We start from the raw sequence: 23,950 nt of genomic DNA on the forward strand, positions 1-23,950 counted from the left end.
CTTGGTGTCACCTCGCGGTACGTACAAGCTCATAGCTGTATAGAAATAAAACACCAACACACCAATCAATGCTGCAATTCGTAACTTTTTAAGATACAAGTTTAATCAACAATGAAAACGCAGACCAACCATAGACAACAGAAACGGCCTCATCCTCCGCTAGCACCAAGATGATCGGGTATAAATTACGTTTTATTTTCAACCACGACAGCGGTATATCAGGCAAAAATGAATCACGTTTATCAAAATGGAGGAAAATGACATCATTGAAAAGAGAAAGTAAAAATGCGGTACAATCATCATACATATGTATCACAACAACAACAACAAAAACAATACATATTCCCGTACATTAGTTTGGTCCTCAGATAAAATTATTCAAATTCATTTTAAAGCCCTTGAAATTTTCGTGTCATTTGACCTTAAAATAAAAGCGTGACGTCCTTACATGAAATTTTGGAAAATAAACTAACCCTGGCATTTATGTCCAGTCCATCCAAGAAAGCAGATACATGTGTAGCCGCCATCTTGGTTCACACAGCGCCCATGCCGACATGGTTTCGTGGCACACTCATCTATGTCTGTGAGATGAAGGAAAAACACATTTTGCCCAATTGAAATTTGTCTTTCAACATGCAGACAACCTATACAAAAAAATGATTCAGATCCATTTAAAGGCCCTTAAGAAATTCCTCTCATCTGATCTTATATAAAATTCCGTAAGATGAATTTACCCTCATGACACTTTTGTCCAGTCCATCCAGGAGGACAGGTACAAGTATATCCGCCATCTTTGTTCACACAGGTCCCGTGCTGGCATGGATTCTTCAAACACTCATCAACGTCTTTGCAGAAGAATTAAAAAAAGACAACAGAATGGGTACAGAATGGGTATCATCAAGTCGGTTGTGGCACGTTAATGCTAGGTCTCCAAATCACTGGAACAAAATTACTAAGATAAAAAAAAAATAGTTATTTTATTGCCTTGAAGAAAAAAAAAGCGTCAAAACACTTCTTAACCTCAGTGACGAAAAGAACCCAGCCAATCTTATTCCGTTCAATCGGGCAAGAGTGTGCTAAGTTATATTCATCATCTTTATTCTTATAGAAGAACTCACCATGCTGACAGCTCTGTCCAGTCCATCCAAGCGAGCAGATACATGTGTATCCGCCATCTTGGTTCACACAGGTCCCGTGCAGGCATGGATTCTTCACACACTCATCAACGTCTTTGCAGACGAAATAAAAGACAGTACAAAGGGTATCAAGTCAGTTGTGGCATTCAGATACTAAACCTCTACTTTGAAACCACTTGGACAAGAAAGGTTTTGAGAAAAGAATATCTTTAGACAAAACAAAACTCGATTCTATAGTCCTGCAAAGGAAAGGATCAAAACGATTTTAATCCTTAGCTATGTATGGCCTCCGTAGGTCAGTATTGACCATGGTAAAATCCTATTTCACTACAGCCCTACAGCATCGACTATGGCTGAACATCCCTATCAGAGAATTGCAGTCTCTGTCACAAAAATCACATCTGTAAGCTAACTCAGTTCTGTTGCAGAGCTCTTTTCTGCGGATCCGCTTTTCTTCTGCGCTCTGCATCAGTCTGGCTTCTCCTGATTTCAGCTGTCTGGACAGTGTGCATCTCCACCTGGAACGGTCACTTGCAAGGTCCTCCCAGTGCTCCGTATCAATATCTAGAGCCTTCAAATCCCTCTTGCAGACTAAACCTTGGTAACTATACTATAGTGACGGAAAGTCAATCAATATTATCTACTTCAATCGAGCAAAATGTGTTATTGTATCCATCATCTCTGCCCACACAAACAAAATCACCTTGCTCGCAATTCTGTCCACCCCATCCGGACGGGCATATGCATTTGTATCCACCATCTTTGTTCACACAGCGTCCATGTTGACATGGTTTTCCAGTACACTCATCTATGTCTGTGTGAAAGAGGAAAGGAGGTTTGTACCTAGTCATGCATGCATTGATGGTTCTCTCTCTTCTGTTCCTACTGCTATTGAGGTACTACAGGAAACAAGCTCAGACTCACCTTGGTCACAGTTCTGCCCAGTCCATCCGGGCGAGCAGGTACATTTGTATCCGCCATCGTTGTTCACACAGCGTCCATGTTGACAGGGTTTCCAGGTACACTCATCTATGTCTGTGTGAAGAAGAACACAATCTTTACAACGATTACTAAAATTTTATAATTACCTTAATCACCGGGCCGGATACATCACCTTTTATCACGACAAGAATATTATTAATTCTTTGAAAAGAGACACGGAAAATGGACTCCAATCATTACATATCAACTGAAAAACAAGAGATATTTCCGCACATTAGTAACGACAACATAGGAACTCACCTTGCCGGCAGTTCTTTCCAGTCCATCCGGACGAGCAGATGCAATCGTATCCAAAGTTCCTATTGACACAACGTCCATGTTGACATGGCTGTCGGTTACACCGGTCTATGCCTGTGTGAAAGAGAAATAATGTTGCAGCAAAATGTAAGAGTCGCCAGATTACCTTTAACATATGGACACTAAACATTCCAGTCAACGCACCTACAACAGCGAAAGTCACATAATCTGAAACGATAATGTAAGTCAACAAGAAGGCCGTTTGATCCGCCCAGTTTGGCGGAGGACACCACGCTACGTGATTACGTTAAAAGTCGCATTAATATCAACACATGTACATAACACATGTACAAAAACTCACGTTTCTGACAGTTGATACCAGCAAAGCCAGGAAAGCAGTTGCACTTGTATGCACCGTCGGTGTTCATACAACGCCCAACCTGACATGGATCTCTCATGATGCACTCGTTCATGTCTGTTTGATAAAGGAAACAAAATTTAACTCATCTCATAGTCAGGATCATAGATTCATCCAACACATTACATTTCATTCCCAACCAAGGTTTCGGTCAATAAATCAAGATGAGTAAGAAGGGAAAATGTCACAGGAAGAGGAGAATCATACCCTTAATCGTAAAAAGACATACACAAACATGACAGCTTTTAAACAGCTCAATCCATCATATTTGTTCACTCATCCATATCTGTGTAGTGTAGAACGGTCTTATAATAAATAATAATTTCGTAAGACTCCTTTCAGGCTTAGATACAAGAAAGACGTATCTCCCCGGTTGAAGATACAATGTCGCAGAAAATAAACTCGGAGAATGGATTTTAATTGAACCTTCATGACTTAACGACTAGTATAGAATTCACCTTGCTGACAGTTCTTTCCAGTCCATCCGGGTGAGCAGGTACATTTGTATCCTCCATCTTGGTTCACACAGCGTCCATGTTGACAGGGTTTTCTCACACACTCATCTATGTCTGTGTGGTGGGGAAAACCAGAATATTACTTATACACAGGAATAACATTGAACATAAATTTGGTGACTCGAGAAAGAGCTTTTCATCCGATGATGATACAATGTGTAGCTTTGATAAGTCACAGGATTTTGTAACAGATAGCAGTTTGTTTCACGAAAGAAGGATCTAGAAACGCTAATAGTTGTGTCCCATTTGTTTTACGAAATAAGAATCTAGGAACGCACCTTGCTGGCAGTTCTGTCCGGTCCATCCGGGCGAACAGGTACATTTGTATCCGCCATCTTGGTTCTCACAGCGTCCATGTTGACAAGGCTTAGGAGTTCCGTTACACTCAGTGATATCTACGTAATGACAGAAGGATGGGGAAATGGGTTGCAACAATTAACAGTATTGCCCTGTCCATGCCAAGCACATATGACTTCAATCCGATAAGATATATCACACGGGAACTATATGGAAGACAAATGATTCAAAAGAGAACAAAAAAAAAAACACACAGAATGGTTACTCTACAGAGAGGAACATGAAACACTGTTCAGAAAAGTGACCATATAATATGAAATGAAAAAAAACTCACCTTGCTGACAGTTTTGTCCAGTCCATCCGGGTGAGCAGGTACATTTGTATCCGCCTTCTTTGTTTTCACAGCGTCCATGTTGACAAGGCTCAGGACCTCCCTTACACTCATTGATATCTACATAATGACAGAAGTATGGGGCATTGGTTTGCCATATAACTGCAGCACATAACAAGTATTATCGTGTCCGTGCAAATGATTCAATCAAGTAAGGTACATAACAAGGGGACAAATTGTCTAGAAAAATACACAAAAAACAGTGAGAGTGACTATTCTACATTCTACAACAGACGAACATAAAAATCACTTTTAAGAGGAACGATCATACGAAGTGAAAAAACTCACCCTGCTGACAGTTCTGCCCAGTCCACCCGGGCGAGCAGGTACACATGTAGCCTCCATCTTTGTCCACACAGCGTCCATGTTGACAGGGTGTTCCATTACATTCATCTATGTCTTTGACAAATCAGAGAACTTTTGTACCTAGCTACACTAGTTGTTAATCTAATATTGATTAAGCAGAAAGCTGGGCTTGTATGTTTGATTATAAATAAAGATTCAGATAATTGCTTCAGGATTAATATTTCAAAGGATGAAAGCTGGGACAGAAGACCTGAAGCTATGTTAAAAAATTCGTTAACCTGGAGTGACCCAAAATGTGCTCACCTCTCTGACAGTTCCGTCCAGTCCATCCAGGTGAGCAGGTACATTTGAATCCGCCATCTTGATTCACACAGGTTCCATGCTGGCAGGGGTTCCTCGTCTTACACTCATCAATATCTGGGTGATAAATAAATGTCTTCTAAGTCTCTGGTCATTCACCATTGTGATGATGCAGGTTGAATGCAACTGGTTATAATAAGTAGGATTCGAGTGCGTGACTCCAGAAAAAGAACTCACCTCGCTGACAGTTCTGCCCAGTCCATCCAGGTGAGCAAGTACATTTGTACCCGCCATCTTTGTTCACACAGATCCCGCGCTGGCAGGGGTTCCTCGTCTTACACTCATCAATATCTGGGTGATAAATTAACTTCTTGTTACACGCTGGTCATTCGCCAATATGATGATTTAGGTTACATTTGGTTCGAATTAGTATGATTGGTTGCAGTTCTGGTTAGAATTTGAACCTTTTGAGTGCGTGACTCCAGAAAAAGAACTCACCCCACTGACAGTTCCGTCCAGTCCATCCAGGTGAGCAGGTACAGGTAAATCCACCATATTTGTTCACACAGGTCCCGTGCTGACAGGGGTTCCTCCTCTTACATTCATCAATATCTGGGTGATGAATAAATGTTTTATAAGACTCTAGTCATACACCATTGTAATAATCCAGATTGAATGCAATTGGTTAGAATAAGTAGGATTCGAGTGCGTGACTCCAGAAAAAGAACTCACCTCGCTGACAGTTCCGTCCAGTCCATCCAGGTGAGCAGATACATTTGTATCCTCCATCTTGGTTCACACAGATCCCGCGCAGGCAAGGGTTCCTCCTCTTACATTCATCAATATCTGGGTGATAAATAGATATTTTGTAAGAGTCTGGTAATGCACCATCGTGATGATGAATTTGGCTAGAATTAGTGTAATTGGTTGAAATTCTGGTTAGAATTTGAACAATTAGAGTTCAAATGCAAGGGGGAGAACACACAGATGGTGGTGGGCAGAGATCTCAGAGAAAGACATGGAATACTTCTGAACCTTAAATCTGTTACACAAAAAGAACTCACCTTGCTGACAGTTTTGTCCAGTCCATCCGGGCGAGCATTTGCATTTGTATCCACCAACTTTGTTCAGACAGCTTCCATGTCGGCAAGGGTTTCTCACACACTCGTTTATGTCTGTATAACGAAAAGACAACTTGTAATCTTGTCATTTTGACTATAACGGCCTTTTTGTTTTACAAAATATCTTGGTATAAAAACTTCAAGAGAACTGGTGCTACGGAAGACACTTATTCCTACAGATAAATACTTCTAAGTGATTATGTGATTGAAAAAGACCCACCTTGTTCACATTCGCGTCCAGTCCATCCAGGCAAGCAGTTACAGGTGTGCCCTCCATCTTTGTTCACACAAGTCCCGTGCTTGCAGGGGTTCCTCACACACTCATCAATGTCTGTACGATGAACATGTTAAAAGTAAGATTGCTCAATTAGTAGTTGCCTTTAGCCCTAATCACATCTAAAAGAACTTTCATGAGAGAAGGATAAACGCAGACTGCAGAACAGTGATATTTCTTCAGTGATATGTAGAGGAAAACATGGACTTTATCCGTTAAGGTGACTTCACAAGAGAGAACTCACCTTGCTGACAGTTTTGTCCAGTCCATCCAGGCGAGCAGTTACATTTGTATCCGCCATCTTTGTTCACACAGCGTCCATGTTGACAGGGTTTTACGGCACATCCATCTATGTCTGTGACAGAATGAATATTTCAGCTAACTATAGATCTAATCTAAACTTATTATCAACGCGGCTAAAGCACCTAGATGCCACAACATTAGACATGATGCAGCCAGGTTTGTTGAAAATCGTAGATCTTTTTGCAGAAAAAACAACAACAGAGGAACAGAGGTAGAGGAAAAACGAGAGTAAGAATGAATGAATGAATAAATGAATGAATAAACAACATTTAATAAGATAGATAGATTGAATAAAAAAACGAATGAATGAAGGAATGAATATAGAAGGCTATAGGATCTATAGTAGTTGAGACGACCGCAAACCTCCAGGTTCTTTACCTAGAAACTTGGATTATATGACTACACAAGGCTGAAGCTCTATCCTCTATTATTATAAAAGTAAAAAGTACACATTTGAGCTCTCGTGCAGTGCATTTCTTTGTGTATCAAATGCAACAACAATGCAGTGCAATCATCAAAACTGCATTAGTCAATATATCAACACTGCCTACCCGTAGTTGACAGCAGGGGCACGGCGGTTGTTGGCAAACTGTCGGTGACGACGCTGGTAGTTGTTAATGGCTCCGTTGGTGTAGTCGAGAAGACGACAGCCAGGTTATTTTCGTTGTAGCGTGTCATCATCCGTGGTGCACCTGAATCGTTTCGGTTAGCCCCAATCGCCATGCCATCTTTGTTGTTTGAATCGTACGCCCCCTACAAATGGATTCACGAGCATGAAACAGTAAGAAGCTTTGATAATGAAAAATATCAAATCAGATGATAAATGTCTAGTTTGAAAGCTAGTTAGGGAGGTGCAGACTGTCAGTCGAAGAGTGCGCGACTCCTCATAAAACATCGTTACAGTAATACCTTAGTATACATTGACAGCAGCTTGCAAATGTGCATTTTGGATCACTTCAACGCCTGCATAAACTTGAGAATGTAACATTTATGTGTTACCCACTATGTAGTTGAACATCATTTGTTTATCACATTGCGCTACATGTATATGCCTTGTGTACTATTTACTTATTTCCGTGAATAATTTCATCAGGTTGGCGAATGACTGCTGAGTAGCAAGGTTCTTCTATTCGCAACCAATATCTTGTAAAATGCTTGGTTGTGAATAAAAGAACCTTGCTATTCACATATTTACTTATTATGCGTCCATTGTAAATTATGATGCACATGATGTTTTCATTGTAACGACTTGAAACGTAAGTTTATGTAAGACCATACCTTCCCTCCAGGCTGCAGGTTAGCGGCAAGAACTGCTGCGGAAATGAGCAGTATCACCCCTATCGTCAGGAGTCCATAGCTTAGGGACATCCAATAGGCTGGGGTGGATTTCCACTTCTTCCACATTCTCATTGCACGTTCTGGGATACGTAAGGCAAATTTTTCTTCAAGCTTTCAAATCCAACTAATGATGGTCAACTTCATCGAACTTCCAAACTCCAAAAGTTTGAACTTCCCATCATGTACTAATATGTTATCATTGGTTATGAGATCGTCACTTACATAAGTACTCACTCCTCTCTTTCTGATTTCTAAATTAAATATACCACATGTTTGAAAGTCCAACCATGGAACATACAAGAATTATAAAATGTAGGTCATAATTTCCAAAACTACCTAGATACTAAAAATCATAAAGATCCATTTTCTTCTTGTTCAGTTTCTTCCAATGTTTTCAACGAAAAGACCCACTGTAGTTGCACAAAGCCTGATATTGAAGCCCAAACCAATTCTAGTCCGCCTAAACCCGTTGTGTAACCATATATCCATTGCATTATGAATTGGATTATGGAGGGAAAGTGTTGAATGTAACACCAGAAATGCTGCAATAATTTCACGCTTGAGATACTCAATCGAGAGTTCATAACACAGTCGTTATACCACGTCTTCACAGGCAGTTCTCTTTTCCAGAACACGAGCTATGAACATTAGAAGTTCTGCTGCAGTGCCATAGTACATACTAGTATTAGGTACTAGGTCCTAAGAGCTTGTCCTTCGTCTTGCCGACACCTACGCACATATGTATAACAAATATCATACGGATCTATCCACAACTTCACAAATTATGCTGTCCATAAACAAAGCGAAAAATACAACAACAAAAAACGCGACGGAAACCTAATCTTCTTGCCCAAAGTAATCAACACGATGAAGTTATGAATTTACAACACAACAGAACCACCATTATAATTTGGCCTGTTCCAATCGTTTTAACATTTAGCCACCCAAACATAACACACTCCGTGGTGAATTATTTGGCCACGTAACTTCTACTAAAAGGGGTGTATGTTCCGTCACAAGAAAACGTAGAGATCGTTTTATCATTTCTAACCATATCAACTTAATATATCTATAAACTACGCCAAGTGGGGTTTTGTTGCAAAAAAAGAAACGGTGTCATTAAATGTCCTCGTCGTCATACGGGTAGCTATGCGACACCAGTCCCTTTGATCAAAACTATACGTGTACTGTACATTCATGAATACCATTGTACAACCCAGTCAAAGGTTTAACAAAAAAAAAAAAAAAATGTCATCACCCTAATTTCAAGAAACTGTTTGAATTTTAATACGCTGCAATATAGTTTTAAAGTTGCTGCGTAGCATGTTAACGTTCTTTATGTTTCATTCATAATGTAAACACTAGTTTTCACTTCCTACAGAGTACAAAGTTGTCAAATCTATGCAAAATTATATCCACCTCTTCATCTTCGTCCTAGGGAGCATACTCAAGCCAAAAAAAAGCCAGTGGGAATGGCCCATGTAACATTAACAATGTATAACTGTGTATATTTGTGGAATTGTAAATATGTAGTGTAAATGTGCTTTTATGTTATGTACTTATGTATCTTTGAATAAAAATGTGGAAAAAACTGTCTTGAACTAATATGTTTAATGTAATGCACCGCCTGCTGCATATTGCTGTTGTATTCTATGGTGTGTCTGTACCCACCTTTAGCTCTGTGGCGAAAGCCTTTATCCTCGTCTCCCTTGTAGACATCAGTATCGTCTGGTTTGATATGGAGATCGTCTTGTTTGTAGTAGTGATCGCGGGGCCGCGGGGACTTGTTTCCCGGACCAGCAGCTCCGCGGTCATCCATGTTGAAATACCCGGGCTCTACCGAAAAACAAATCATGCACAAATAAAAGTCCAGCTAGATGCAGAGAGGCTACATATTCTAACTGTCCTTCTGATTTGATACCAAAAATTACCCAGTCCTGCCAGGTTTACTACAAGAAAAATGTTTTTAAAGGAAAAGAATTAGGGATTATATTATATCGTTGCGCAACTTAACTGCAATGTTTGTCCTTGATTCGAAAGGTGTGAACGTTACTAAATCAAATTTGCCCATTGCGGCTACTGGCAGGGAAGCTCAGTCTACACATCGACGAAAAAGGAACTCCAAGTCTTATGGAAAAAGGAAGTAACAACTTACTGGATTTTGAAAACATTTAAAAAAGAGAGCCCTTTCAATAACCTAATCTGACATTATAAATTATGTTGCAGTTAAGGTCTATTCACTGGTTTGTAAGCCAGGGCGCAATTATTTCAACCAAGTTTCCAGCCAATTTCCGACCAAAGCGCATGATAATAACAAGAGTCTGTTTGAAAAACAATGTAACAATATTTGTATCCTGGGGAAAGAAGTAGTAAAAAGGAGCAGACATACCTTAGTTCGCTTCCATCGTGACAGCCGGTGATTTCTGATTCCTGCCTGCAGAAGTATACCCAGGGAGTGGTCGTAAACACGCAGGCGCTATTGCCTGGTATCACTAAACAACAGTCTAATCATCCAAATAGCTTTCTACATGAAAACACTATCAGACTAATCTTATAGCAAATGAAGAAAAGCACGCCCATCGCGTGCTTACCGATACTGTGACATAATGGAGAGACTCACCAGACCAATTTCGAGCCGTCTCGAAAAACAACTTTTCAATTAGGTGTTGAACATAATGCTCTATAGTACGATATCCTTGTATTTCTGCTGATGTGCAGATCCATGATTACATAAACATATATAAGCATCTTCGTTTTCAAGATATGAACAGAATTGTGAATTTTAAAATACATTTTGTCCTACTCACTGATTGATATATTAATACATCACAACCATGTTACCTATTCTTCATTGTTGAGATTTCACTCATGAAATCATACCTTATTTATCTTTATTTGGTCTTCTTTAAGTTGTTTGATATGAGAAGATTAATAAAAGCATCCCATGTGTTACTTGAATATGAATATTCTTGTATTGTCTTCCCGATGTATGTCGGTGTGCACAATCTGAACACTGTAGTTGTGGCTCAGTTGATCTCTTAAGATGCATGGCTCTGAACACATCCTATGAAAATGTCTAACAGTAGTTGTAATTCAGCAACAGAAAGAACATTAGTAAACACACATTAGCACCAATTTTTAGAGTACATGATTAGGTGCAGAGGCAACATTAAAAACTCCCTAAAAGGCACAAAAGAGGGAAACGGAGAAAATAAACCAGTCTATGCACTATCAGAATGTGACAATGCCATAGGAGGATATGCAGTCTGACAATCACAACCGTTAACCATAATCTTGGGACAAGTGATAACTCTTGGTAAAATGGAGCTCGTTTGCAGAAAACAACACCATGCAGTTTTCCCTGATGTGGTAATATATCCAGGATTCAATCCGCGCAGTTTAAAAGATCTACCGCATCACTTTCATCTCAGCAGACGGGTTTAATTTGATTGCTGTGTTTACTCAAACCTACTTGCTTATCCTGATTGTTGTTAGTATTTTTGTATTTCTGTCCGACACTGTTTTCCCCACATAACATTACATTCATTTGCAGACCAACACAATTTCCATAGCCGTCTTCCTCTAGATCCGGACAAATGATTCCAAATTCTCACAGAGACATAAATAAATGAAAATGAAACTAAACCTTAAAATGGAGATAACTTAGGGTATATATAATAGTGAACATCACAAATCGAGAATAGAATGGAAACAAAACAATTGTCCTTTACCCGTTTTAAGAAGGGAACGGTGATATAAGCAAAACGCAAATCCATTATGAACTGGTTTAAAGATTTTAAAAACATCGCTTGATATGTTACCAGTAACCAGGCTGGATCTTAACTTTGTGGCTGCTGCGGTAGCTTTTGGGTATATCACAAGATACTTTTTTCTTTTTCATTATCATTTCGGCTCCTGTCCCATTAATGCCGTAGGAAAATCTGAGAAATCAAACAAATTGGTCTCTCCTTTAGTATCATGCAGGCATCCATCTTCATTTACACTGTTAGCAGGTGGGTAATCAGGACAAGTTGATTGACCTCTGACAGGTCAAAGGTTACGCGTGAGCACCATGGCAGGCGTGCTGTTTGAAGACATCTTCGACGTCAAAGACATCGATCCTGATGGCAAGAAGTTCGACAGAGGCAAGAAATGTTCATCCATTCGTTAGATAATGTTCCGTCACTAGTAAGAATGCCTAACATCGTCCGTATAGTTATTAGTACGTGTAAACGCTTCTGTATTGTTGAGGGTGGGGAGGGGGGCATTTCTTTGAGAAAGAAATCAAACGTCGCGTCGCGGGGCAAATTATGTGTACAAATATGTACGAAAACCCTGCGTTGACTCTTCATATTGCACTAGATCAAAATGCGACTCATTGAGAGCTCTTGCTAAGTAGACTTTCTGATCAAAATTGTGAAACTCGTTTTTCGAGCTGTAATATATAAATTATGTTTATTTTTTTGGCCTCATGATCTCTATAACTTGTCAGCAATTTCTATAGACGTTTGTCTGTCATACCAAGGAGGTTATAGGCAGTCTAGTCAATTGTGTGTTGTAGGGAATGTGCAGAAGCATGCATTTCCCTTGTTCTAAACTGGTACCCTCCATAATAAATCCGCCACTTTTGAATGAAAAACAGTTCGTTTGAGCAAGGAGAGATCTCTTGTGAAGCATCCTCAGGTATGCACGGTTTAGATTCACAGGAGTGCAGAATTATAATTCATACTGGGGGACGCTGGGTTGGAGATCTGTTTGGACGTATCTTTTCAGTGTGGCGGAATTATGTATATATCAGGTATATATCAGGTGTATTTGCAGCCAGTGCCACAGGCAGGTACCCAATGTGTAGGGTAATGAGGCTGTTTAACGTGTTCGAGGCACCTCCTCGAGCACGGGACCCCCGTTTTACGTCCCTCCCGGAAGACGATTTCGTGGAAAGCTTCGTGAGGCTACAGCAATCCGGACGTCCTTGGTTGGTCTCCCATCCAAGCACTGTCCGGACCGCGCGTTGCTTAACTTCCGAGATCGAGGGATCGGGTGTATCCAACGCGCCTGTACCCTGGAGGAATTATGTTAGTACTAACTAGTAGATGTTACTAGTACATGAGCAGTCATGACTTAGTGAGGAAAGACATAATGAAAGATACACTTTGAAAGTTTAATGGGGATTTAACATTGGATGCAGTTTTGTTGGCGTTTTTGTCAGTGGAATGGACCCACAAAAATGTGCCACATGTTGCTTGTCCAAGAACAATGGACTTCCTTAACTAGTTCTATGCCTGAAAACATTCAAAAATGAAGTTATACATGTCACTAAATATCCATGTTCTAAGTTGAAGCTAGTATTTTTCGCACGTTTGTTTGTTGTACATTAGATGTACAGGTTAAAAGTTTACACTGCTCATTTGGGTATTCAGTTGTGGGAGAGAAGGCATGCGTATGACCCTGTAATGTTCTTGGAAGAATAAGGCCAAGCACGCCAGGTTACCTCTACTATTATTGATAGGTGTGTTGGGTTCTTTGATGTGCAGGATTTCAAAATATATACAGGGCTAGAAATACTGGGTGCATGTGCACTTTTGTGCACCTAAATATTTGTATAGGTTATGTACATACAGGAACTAACATTGTACAGCATATTTTTCAATATTTAATAGTCTTGAAAAATAAGAAAACCATTCTTGTATCCCTTGTTTAGACTTAAAAGTACCAATAGAATTTCAGATTTAAGCTCAGAAGAGATTATAAGGTTTATAAGGTTTCTAATTAGGTTTTGCTGAAATTCTACTTTATTTTATATATAATAAATCATAATCAGGCTGTGTACACCTTTTTTGTGCACCTAATCTTATATGGTTGGCTGCCCAAAAATGAATTTCAAGCCAGGGCTCGAACTTAACTATGTCCCTATGTCCCGGGGCCACTAAACTTTAGGCCGGGACAACTGAAAAATCACTTTGGGACATTTTTGGGACAGTAGAAAAATAATCCAGTGGTCCCTGTACATCTGCAGTACTATCAATACAATATACATTTTATTCTTCCCATCTTCCACGTGTTACTTCATATGGTACAGCAAGACAGGAAGAAAGAATATTTGGTCTGTCTTTGTTGTTGTTGTCTAATAAAAAGAATGACAAGACAAGTTTGAATTTGAGTTGATTTTGAATTTGTCAATTGACAATTATCTTACACACAATACTGTACAGTACTCTGAGCTTTATTGTTGTTGTAGTACATACTTCCCGAGAATAGGGTTGGGACGGTCCATCCTCATTTCGGGACAATTGAAATTTATTTTCGGGACAATGCTGGGACAGTAGGGAAAAAAAGTTAATTTCGAGGCCTGCAAGCCCTATACACATGACTAAAGGCTTGAATTCTACTTGTTCCTATAAACTCAGTGAAAGTGTGTAAGATTACAAGTAGGAAGTTATGTTATAACCTCTTGTTCTATTATTTTCTTATTAGGGAATGAATGTTGGTATTTAACTTGATCTGTTATTTGTCCTGCAGTGTCCAGACTCCACTGTGAAAGTGAGAGTTTTAAAATGGAGCTGATACTGGATGTCAACACACAGGTGTATCCGGTGGACATAGGTGAGATGGATCTTCAAGTTTGTGTCTCCAAAATTCTTGGAGACATCTGATCAATGCTGACAGCACAACAGCTAGTTTTATAATGCTGCATTGGCAGTCTCTCTCTAGAGTCCTCAACTTTAGTTTAAACTTGCCCCGGAACAGTACATAGAACTCACATAGAAATGGACAAAATATACTGTAGACAATCTACTGTAGCCAAGCCGATAAACAATTCCAAAACACAAACACACACAGACACACATACACACTCAAAACAATATCTACATTTTTTATGGAGATAATAAAGAACAATGTATACTTGACCAAAGAAAGCTGAACTGATTTCTTTGCATATATATAAAAACTTCCATTAAGATTTGTCCCCAGCCTGCCAGAACTGTTCTACTTCTATCCCCACCAGGAGACAAGTTCAGACTTGTCCTAGCAAGCACGCTGCGCGAAGACGGCGCTCCTGATGACGGCGAATTCATCCCCAACGACGGTACACCGTCCCGTGCTGACCAGTTCGAGTACGTCATGTACGGCAAGATCTACAGAATAGAGGGCGACGATACACACACAGAGTCTGCCACCAGACTGTACGTATGAGTCGCTGTTCATGATTGTATTGTACAGTCAAACCTGTATTAGCGGTCACCTTTGCATAGCGGCCACCTGCCCATAGTGGTCACTTTTTGTCGGTCCCTTGGATTTTTCCCATTGACATAAGCATTAAGAATTAGGCTATAGCGGCCACCTGTCCAACGCGGTCGCGGCCAGACGATTTTCGGTCCCGCGAGTACAGTTACACTGCCGGTAACGGTCACGGCGCGCCGGTAGAAGCCGTATCGCCACCGCACGCCGGGTTCAAAATCTTCATTTTTTCACGCAGTTATCAAATTTATGCGGCCTCAACTGGATAGGATCATAATAAAGAAAACCAGAATGTTTTATCTTTGTTAGAAAATCCATGGTTTGACGCGAAGCCAAGTATAGTTTTCTTCACATGGCTTGCGTTTGTACATCGTGGTAAAATTGACAATTTCTGTGCATTTCGACTGGACAAATATTACGGCAGCCTTTTGGAAAATACAACCCACACATGTACCTGATGTGGTAAGTTCGTGAAATGTTTGAATGCCGGCCCAATTTCCGTTTTCACCGGGAATTCATTCAAATTGTGCTCAAAACGTGTTTCGCGCAATTTTCAAAATGGCGCTGATACAAACTGGATAGGTAGCAGCATAAAGGTCAACGGAAGACAGCACTGTTACGGAGGTATAATATACTAAATTTATTTTGCTGCAAAGTATCACTGAGTATAATTACTAAACCAAAAGCTTCAAAATGAATGTGAATAATACTACTATGATGTAAAATTTGGGCTGTTACAATTTTCTGAAAAGACAAAAAACCCTCAAAAGAGCGACCTTCTTCTGAGTACCCTATTAGCATAATGGTAGATGCTGATCAACACAAGCCACAACAAGAGACTGAGGAAAATTGTCGCCACGATTTTATGTTTGAAAACGGTCGAAAACGAACAGTAAGTGACAACTGAGCAACATGTATTTTGTTCTTAACTAACTAGGAGTAAAAGAACAACAATCGAACTTCTAAAATGTGCCTTACCTGTTTACATGTGTACTGTACGGTGAATAAATGTATCTCAGTGGGTACTGAAAATATGTGTCACTCGTGGTCAATTAATCGACATTTTCTCCATAGCGGCCACCTGTCCTTAGCGGCCAGTTTTGGCCAGTCCCTTGAGTGACCGCTATAGACAGGTTTGACTGTACTAGTAATGATTTCATCATTTTCCTGCTGCAGACAAAAACCTTAAGCCCCCCTCTCACTGGACCCGTGGCACACTGGCGGCATTGCTGTGGCCGATCGAATTGACGAAGCACTCAACGAATTTCGTCGACAAAAAAAAGAGATCTTTTTAAGCTTTGTGTGTTTTATTGTCTTTTTGGTCATACTTGTACGTTTTAGATAATATTCCCATTTATAAAGTCAAGGGTAACACAAATCCAGTTTAGGACACAGCGACGCAGCCAGCATGCCGCTGGTCCAGTGAAAGAGGGGCTTTACTGTGATAATCTTGAATGCCACCTGCATATGCATGTAAGAGCAGGTAATATTGGAGTTGTGCCGGTAATGTTACATGTACATGTTTATGTTTACCTGCACCAGTCCAGGTACTGGTTACAGGTATGTCATTATGTAGATTTTTGTTCTACTGTACTGATCATTATAACATTTGTGAAATGCTAAAGAACGGGAATGGTTTATTAGGAGTTTTCAGTTAGAGCCATACTTAATAACATCTAGTTTTCCAGCAGAGCGGTGTACTAGTAGGTATAATTTGTCTGGTGCAAGTTGATTTTGTTTGTTACCTGCACCTATTCACTTCAATTGCATTTATATTGTATACATACACAGGTCTTGAAGTACTGGGTGCATATGCACCTGTGTGCACCCAAAATTGGAGCTGTGCACCTAATTTTTGACTGTGGGTGCACCAGTGCACCTAGATATTTTCGTACATTATAAGCTAAAGGTATACTATTGTACACTAGTATACATGAGATTCTTGAAATGTAAGTATCAGAGAGGCAATATAACCTTTCGTTGTACTTTATTTGATCTTCTTAAGTTCTTAAGAGCCTTAAACTTTGTAATTCTGTTTTGATGAAATTAAACTTGATTTTATGTGGTGCAACCAAAATTCTTTCTGTGCGCCTAATTTTTTGGTTGGGTGCACCAATTCCCAAAAATGAATTTTGAGCCCTGATACATAATCACCAATACTACAGAGTTTTGCAAAAGGTATATTCAGTATGTATGGGATTAGAAGCCTGTCCTTTAGATTTAGAGGCAAGAAGAAAGAGATGAATGTGTGCCAGAAGAATCAGACTAAAGACACACAAAGGTTCTTTGTTGTAAGATAAAAGTTTTGATTGACACCCTTTGTCATTGCTGAGAGATATACAAACACAGCAGGTTTTCTTTGTGTAATTTGTAAATCCTTTGTGTAAAGTATATGTCTTTATAAATACGATGGATAAAAGGACACTTCCTGTAGAGTAGGTTTTGTTTACTTGTGAGAAACATCAATAAAAGAGTTCTTTAGTGTTGTCTTTGGGAAGAAAATTGATAAGCCTTCTCCATAAGCTTGTTAGTTTCCTTTCCAGCCATCCTTTTTTTCTGTAATCCTTCTCTAAACTTTGAGTAGTTTTGAACAGTAACAGTGGCATGTACTGTACATGTACATGTAGGCTAAACAAAGGGTGCCACACCTTGCTTTAAACTTGTGCAGTAGCTGAGGACAAATTTGTAATTATTTGAACCAATCAAGCTCAAAATTACTCAGGTCTATTTTAGTACATATAAAGTGTCACGGTGTAGCTATCTATCTGCTGATATTAACTTCTGGCTTCAGACTTGTATTCATTCAGGGATAACAATGATTTTTGAATTCCTATCCCCATTTTCTGTTTAGACTTTGTTTTAGATATTATGGTAACCTTATAAGTCCAAAAACATGCCACAATAGCCATATGTTAATCAAGGTTATCATGTGCTGGTTGGTGGCGATTATCTTACAAGTCTTAAAATGTGTAATATCCATTCCAATACAACTAAGACGCACATATCATTGCTTTTTTTTCTAGATTTCTCAAGGGCTGTTTTCTACCAGACTGATCAAAGTAATGAATATGTACATGTACCATAATACATGTAATTCTATAATCATGGTCTTAAATATAGACAAATTGTTGGATGCACTGTCTCAGACTTCTATCCCATATAAAACGACCTGCTACTCTGACCTGCTTCTTGCCTTCTGGCAATTTTTTTTAAGTACAGGCTTGACTTTTTAGTTGTTGCCTTCCAAAACACCTCGGGTCATGTCACGGTAGACCTGCTACCTAAAGATGGGAAAATCCCTCCAGCAAAATTCACACGGTTGAAGGTTAGAAAGCAAACCCTGGACTAAGCACAGTGCTGGTTCACTCAATGTTATGTTTTTGTGATCTCAACAGGGCACTTAAATACTAGAAAGGGCAGGATAACTCATACATGTACTAATTGTAGTAAATGCCACACCTAAGAATTGTACTCATTATTTATTTAGAAGGGGTAGATGTTTTCAGTCATATCACCCAAAGGGGGTGAAGTGTATAAATTTATAGTTTCAGGGTTTTTTTTTTTGGTTTTTTTTTTTCATGTTTTATACCGGTAAAAGAGCTCAAGAAAAAGGCTCTTATGTGCATTAGCCACAGAAGTTGTAAGTTACTAAGTTTATTTTTAGAATATCTAACATTTCAAAGTCAATGACATGCAGTTAACTTTATTGAGTCATACAAAATGTGCACTATATGATAGTAGATAGACCTAGTAGCTATAGATCATGTGATAAAAGGTCTGCCATTAATAACCACTACAATCCCGAATTATAATATTTTCCGTCAACAGTCTACAAACATATTAGATACTGACAAATTCTTGTGAGGAAAGCTTTTGAATAGAATTTAACCTCCTATGAAATGTCCATATATTCTCGTCTTCACTGAAATTTAAAACTAAACTTTGTAACTTTGGAACTATTTTTGAATTTAGTTGGAACCAATTGTCATGATTGCAGCCATGATAATGATAGTTCTATGCCTTTTATGATTTAATTTGTTTCTAAGTAAGTGGTATTCTTAAGAAAAATATTGTTTAAGTTTAACACTGGTAACATTTCCTACTGGTTTATAATAAGGAGTTGTTGAGACTGTATCTCAAAACATCATCATGTCTGTGTCTTTGATGGAATCATCGCCATCATTTTGCCAGAAGGCTGCATTTTTTATCGTTGCCATGTACGTCGACTCGCCGCGCATGAAGGAGTCAGGCTGAAGCGGAAGTCCGACATCAAACGGATCCGCGCTGTCGGTCACTTTACACGTCCGAAGCGACTCTGCCACCTCCATTGTGAGGTTGTCGTTCCCAAAGTTGATCACAGCATTGTTAGATTCTTCATATTTGTTGGATGTACCTGTTTTAGCTGTGAGGACATTCGGTTTGAATTCTCCGTCCTCGGTGAAGTATTCCAGACCGTTTTCTTCACCGTCAGTACTGTTTAAAACTCGAGTGCTCGGCTCGAACATCCTTTCATCAAGTGTTAGATCATCCTCGTTGCCTTCATGTGATCTTGGGAGCGCTCGCATCACCCCGTTTGTTACTGGTGTTAGATCCTTGGGAGAAATCTTTTTCGTGATTGCATCAACCACAGTCTGAGCCATGTCACGCGGTTTGTCAAAGTTATCGAGAAGAAATGCATGACACTGCAGGTCATCCTGTGACGTACCAGTATCCCCTTTCCCGTCCTTGCACAGAACGCAGGCGAAGACAAGCTCATGTTGTTTGTCTGTTGCAGCGTACACAATCTCCTTTACGGGAAGAAACTTCCTCTTCTTGCTGCCAACATATCGCAGATCAGATGCCTTCTTTATTGTTCCTGTCTTGCCTATTTTCTCAAACGCCACACCAGCGTTTGATATTTCTACGCGTACCTTGTTCGGAGGCTTCCCAATGCCCAGCTTGAAGAGTAGGTCAACAGCGTTATGGATATGTCTCGGGACAACCTCTTCACCTCGTATAACCGGCATCTTGCCAAGATAGCACGCAATGGTAGCGTACTGCACTTGAGATACAGCCTGGCCGTGGGAGCCTGACTGTGGCGGTACGGGCGCCTTTCTGCGAAGTTTTTCCGGAATGTTCTGTGAGTACCCCTGTTTGCTGCTCGTGCTGGAAGAGTCGTCAGTTCCACTTGTTGAGTCGGGGTCAATTTTTCTCATTGCCAGTGTTACAATGCCACTCGAGTCTGGTGTATAATGTTCTGTGCTATTTGATGATGCAACTGAGCTAACCTCATCCTTATCAGTACTGCCCTGTGTGGAGTTCAGGCGTCGTTTTCTCGGAGGGGCCACTGGGAGATCTGCAGAAGTTGCTGGCCATCCTGACGAATGTTCTCTGCTTTTCTGTTCTTTACCGTTCAGTAAGTCATTGTGGGAAGCCTGGAGTTCTCTGGTTGACTGTGACACATTTTGCACTGGGCCTGCTCCATGTTCCTGTTTCAACATCGGATTTTTCTTTGACTGTGAAACAGCTGTATCAATGGAAGTCTTTAGAAGGTACGCAGTATCAGAGTCTTGACATAGGTAAGCCAGACATTGCCAATGGTCGCCTTGGTCAAGGTTAACCACCACAAGAAGCACGTTCTTCACCGAGTTTTCGACGTGCACAGACACAATGGTTTCTACTGGATAGAAGCTTACCTGTGACTTGTGCTTGCCCATTAACCGCTTCCACGTCCCCGACAGCGACTTTGAGTTTGATTTTCCTGTGTCTCCAACTTGCACGCCATCCTTGCACACCTGTATCTTCACTTTACCTGGGGACTGGTTGTCGGCCGCTAACAGCAATCGCCCAAGCAAGGCCTGAATCTCCTGGGTGCTGAATGTAGTGCCGGCTTCCACGTGGAACCTGCCAAGCTGAAATATGGATGCCTCCCTCATAATCCCAGCATCTTTTGTTGTCTTGGCCATGGCGAAGGGTCTGTAAGTGTTGCAGACTAGAATCTAGAGAAAAACAGGTAGAATCCTGTACAAGAACACCTGGTCTTCAGATCATTTTTCACACAGGTGATTCCGTATATGCTCACCTGGGACCGCTCCCATAACAACATCCACCCAAGTCCCTTAATACCACACCTGAACACCAGATACTGGTAGGATACGTGGGGAGCTTCTGTCATGTAAGCGATGTTGCGTGACAACTCAGTGATGCACTAAATCATGCGTGGTGACGGCTCATTATGTATGCAGGCTTTCTTGTCTGACAAGTGGTTCAGAAAGACTATTGGACCCTGTAAAGCCCCCAGGGAGGAGCTAAAACAGTAAACCTGACAGATGATTGGCGGGTCAACATGTACTGTAGATCATACAATATCCCCTGGAATTATTCTTTGATATTTGCAAGCAGCTAGCAACATTGTATCAATGTTTGTCTACACTTTTAGACGAATAATTCATACACATACAGTGTACTTTGCTATTGCTCCATTATTCATAATGAAAAATGTGATCTGAAAAGCACACATTTGCTGAATTACAGTAGGATATACTGAAGGGTGCAGTGAAACGTGGCACTGACTTAAGAAATCGCAAATTAAGCTTGATGCCTGCAACCTTGTTTGTGGCTTAAAGGCCTTTGTGAACCCGCATGGACTAAATGGGTGCCTTAATTGTTAGGTTTTGTATTGACTTTTACATTCACAGAAATAGACATGTATGTGTATGTGTAAGTGTTGATATATCATTAGATGGACAAAAATGTGGCTGACTCGAAAATAGGGAAATTACTAAATCATTAATATTTGATGAGTATGATTCTCCTTATGGTAGAGGAGACTTAATGCAAGATTATATGTAAAGAATACTGTTACAGTATACATGTGCATGGATATAACGTGATTAAAAGTGAAGATAAGTTGGCCTGGCATACACAACATGGACATGTATACATGCAAGTGGAAAGTTCAGAGTACATGTGTTCATGTAGATGTTCTATGAAAAGGTGTGTCTCTATCACCATTGTCTTGACAATGTCTAATGTGTCGGAATGTAGAATTGTCAGGGGACTTCAGTCTGAATGGTTCATTATGATGTGGTTATGAATTATTGATTGCACTGTGACGCAGTTGTCAAAGGTGTTGTTCACAAAGGCTTTCAGTGGATGATGTTACACTTTGTCTACAAGTATAAATATTTGCATAGTATGATTCTAACAAATACACAGCAAGTAAACAAAAATTAGAATAGATTGGGTGGGCAGTTTTGTTTTTGTTTGTTCCATTTTAACTGGCTTTCAAAGCATACATTTATATGTACATTTTTGCATTCTAAGTTTGAACATATGCATTAATTACAATATTGCAGAAAAGTCGCTGTGTTCTAATGTTTTCTTGAGGATTTCTGCCACCTGTGTATAACCTTGAAATCCGAACATGCCTGACTAACACATATATGTACATTGCAGTGAAGCGTAATTTGACATGGCTGCACATTCTGAATGCTACAGTGCCTAATGAAGTGGTAAAAGACCTTCTGTGAACATATCAAGCTTATGGCCTCTGGCACTCTACCAACGATATACAGAATATGAACAGAAGTTTCATCCTCAAGTACGAAGTAGATTGTTTTAATGGCGCAAATTTCATATAAACCTCTTTTAGTGCAAGCTAAGACTCTGAGCCAATCAGTTCTTTGAATTGTTACCTCGGAGTCCATGTAAAATAAAATGGAGGTATTGTTTTGGTTGTGTCTGTCTGTATGTCTGTCTGTGTTTCCAGATATTTGGGGTAAGTATAACCTCTTGGTTTATTGTGATGATATTGAGTATGTGTTGGCAGGACGAAGGTCAAGGTCGATTTTGAGCCCCCTGGTTTGTGACCTTGTTTCGTTCGAAACAGGACAAAGCCAAATAGATTAATGGATTAGGATGTCTGTTAGCACTTATAATGTCCATATTTTCATGTGTTTTTCTCTTCTCTTCTTTTCTCCAGGTCAGCGTATGTGTCGTATGGAGGCCTCCTGATGAGGTTACAGGGGGATGCCAACAATCTGCACGGTATGGAGGTGGACAAACACATCTACCTGCTCATCAAAAAGCTGGCTTTCTAACTGCTAACATCTAAACTGTCCTTATGAGTTGCATACTAGTAGTTATTACATAGTCATGTTTGTGAACCTTTGTCCTAACTTGCTGTTACAGTATCAAATCTAGATTGTAAATGTACAAAATGTACATGCACCAGTATCCCATCCACATGAGCTAATGTAGCTACTTGCCCCAATGTATAACTCACAAAACACTCAAATATTGAAATTTTTCTTATAGCAGATAAAAATTGTATGGAGATGTGTATGTTTAGTTATCTTAAGTTCTTTCAGCAGAAAAGAGATCCCATCTTTCATCAGCAGAAAAATCTAGACTTTGCTCCCCCAACTTCTAAACACATCAGTGTACTGTTCACTGCTATATGTGTCAGATGGAACTAGAGTTTTGTAACTGTCCAATATTTTTTACTTACTAGTTTAGGTCAGTTCATGCTTCAGCCTTAGTCTAATCACGGCATTTTAGCAGTCTAGAATTTTGTTGTGCTATCGGTAAACATATCGGTATTAAAGTTCAAAGCTAACGGGTTACAAAATGTGTTAACATTCATTTTGTAGTTCATACTCTAGGAATTTAACAGCATTTCTCATTATAAATGAGTTTTGACAGATTCAGAATAACTAAATTGAGACTAGTATGACTGTTAGTGTTAATGAAATAAAAAGGCAATAAAAAGTGACACTGTGTTAAACTGTGTGTGTTATTGTTGTTGCTGACAATGGTGGACATGTACCTGTTTTTGGATCATATTCAAGTGGTCAAGTTAATGGTAGAAAAAGTTCTATATATTTGATGATTTTACAATACATTCGAACACAATAAGGGATAAGTGGTGTTTGTCTGCATTCATATATAAATAATACTTTGTAAAATCATGTACATTTGTATGTGAATATGTAATATCTCTTCCCTCCACAAACACATACATGTATGACAAAAACAAGATTTTCTTGAGACTTTTTATTCTTCTTTTAAGTTGTAACACTCAAAGTGGGGA

The 23,950-nt window shown here is 39.7% G+C and overlaps 1 protein-coding gene across 1 annotated transcript; it reads left to right on the plus strand.

The window, feature by feature from the left end:
* Nucleotides 1–11,653: 11,653 nt before the first annotated feature.
* On the plus strand, nucleotides 11,654–23,632 carry LOC136442841 (DNA-directed RNA polymerases I, II, and III subunit RPABC3). The gene is made up of 4 exons (XM_066439806.1): nucleotides 11,654–11,783; nucleotides 14,158–14,241; nucleotides 14,645–14,822; nucleotides 22,841–23,632. Exons 1-4 carry the CDS (start codon nucleotides 11,711–11,713, stop codon nucleotides 22,956–22,958), a joined length of 453 nt encoding a protein of 150 aa, XP_066295903.1. The 5' UTR covers nucleotides 11,654–11,710; the 3' UTR covers nucleotides 22,959–23,632.
* Nucleotides 23,633–23,950: the final 318 nt, after the last annotated feature.

This window comes from Branchiostoma lanceolatum, chromosome 10 (assembly GCF_035083965.1).
Source record: "Branchiostoma lanceolatum isolate klBraLanc5 chromosome 10, klBraLanc5.hap2, whole genome shotgun sequence".
Taxonomy (NCBI): domain Eukaryota; kingdom Metazoa; phylum Chordata; class Leptocardii; order Amphioxiformes; family Branchiostomatidae; genus Branchiostoma; species Branchiostoma lanceolatum.

Coding starts and splice junctions, on each gene's coding strand:
- LOC136442841 (XM_066439806.1), top strand. CDS start 11,711: ATGGCAGGCGTGCTGTTTGAAGACATCTTCGACGTCAAAGACATCGAT. Junction 11,784..14,157: donor TGGCAAGAAGTTCGACAGAG/GCAAGAAATGTT, acceptor TTTGTCCTGCAG/TGTCCAGACTCCACTGTGAA. Junction 14,242..14,644: donor GGTGTATCCGGTGGACATAG/GTGAGATGGATC, acceptor TATCCCCACCAG/GAGACAAGTTCAGACTTGTC.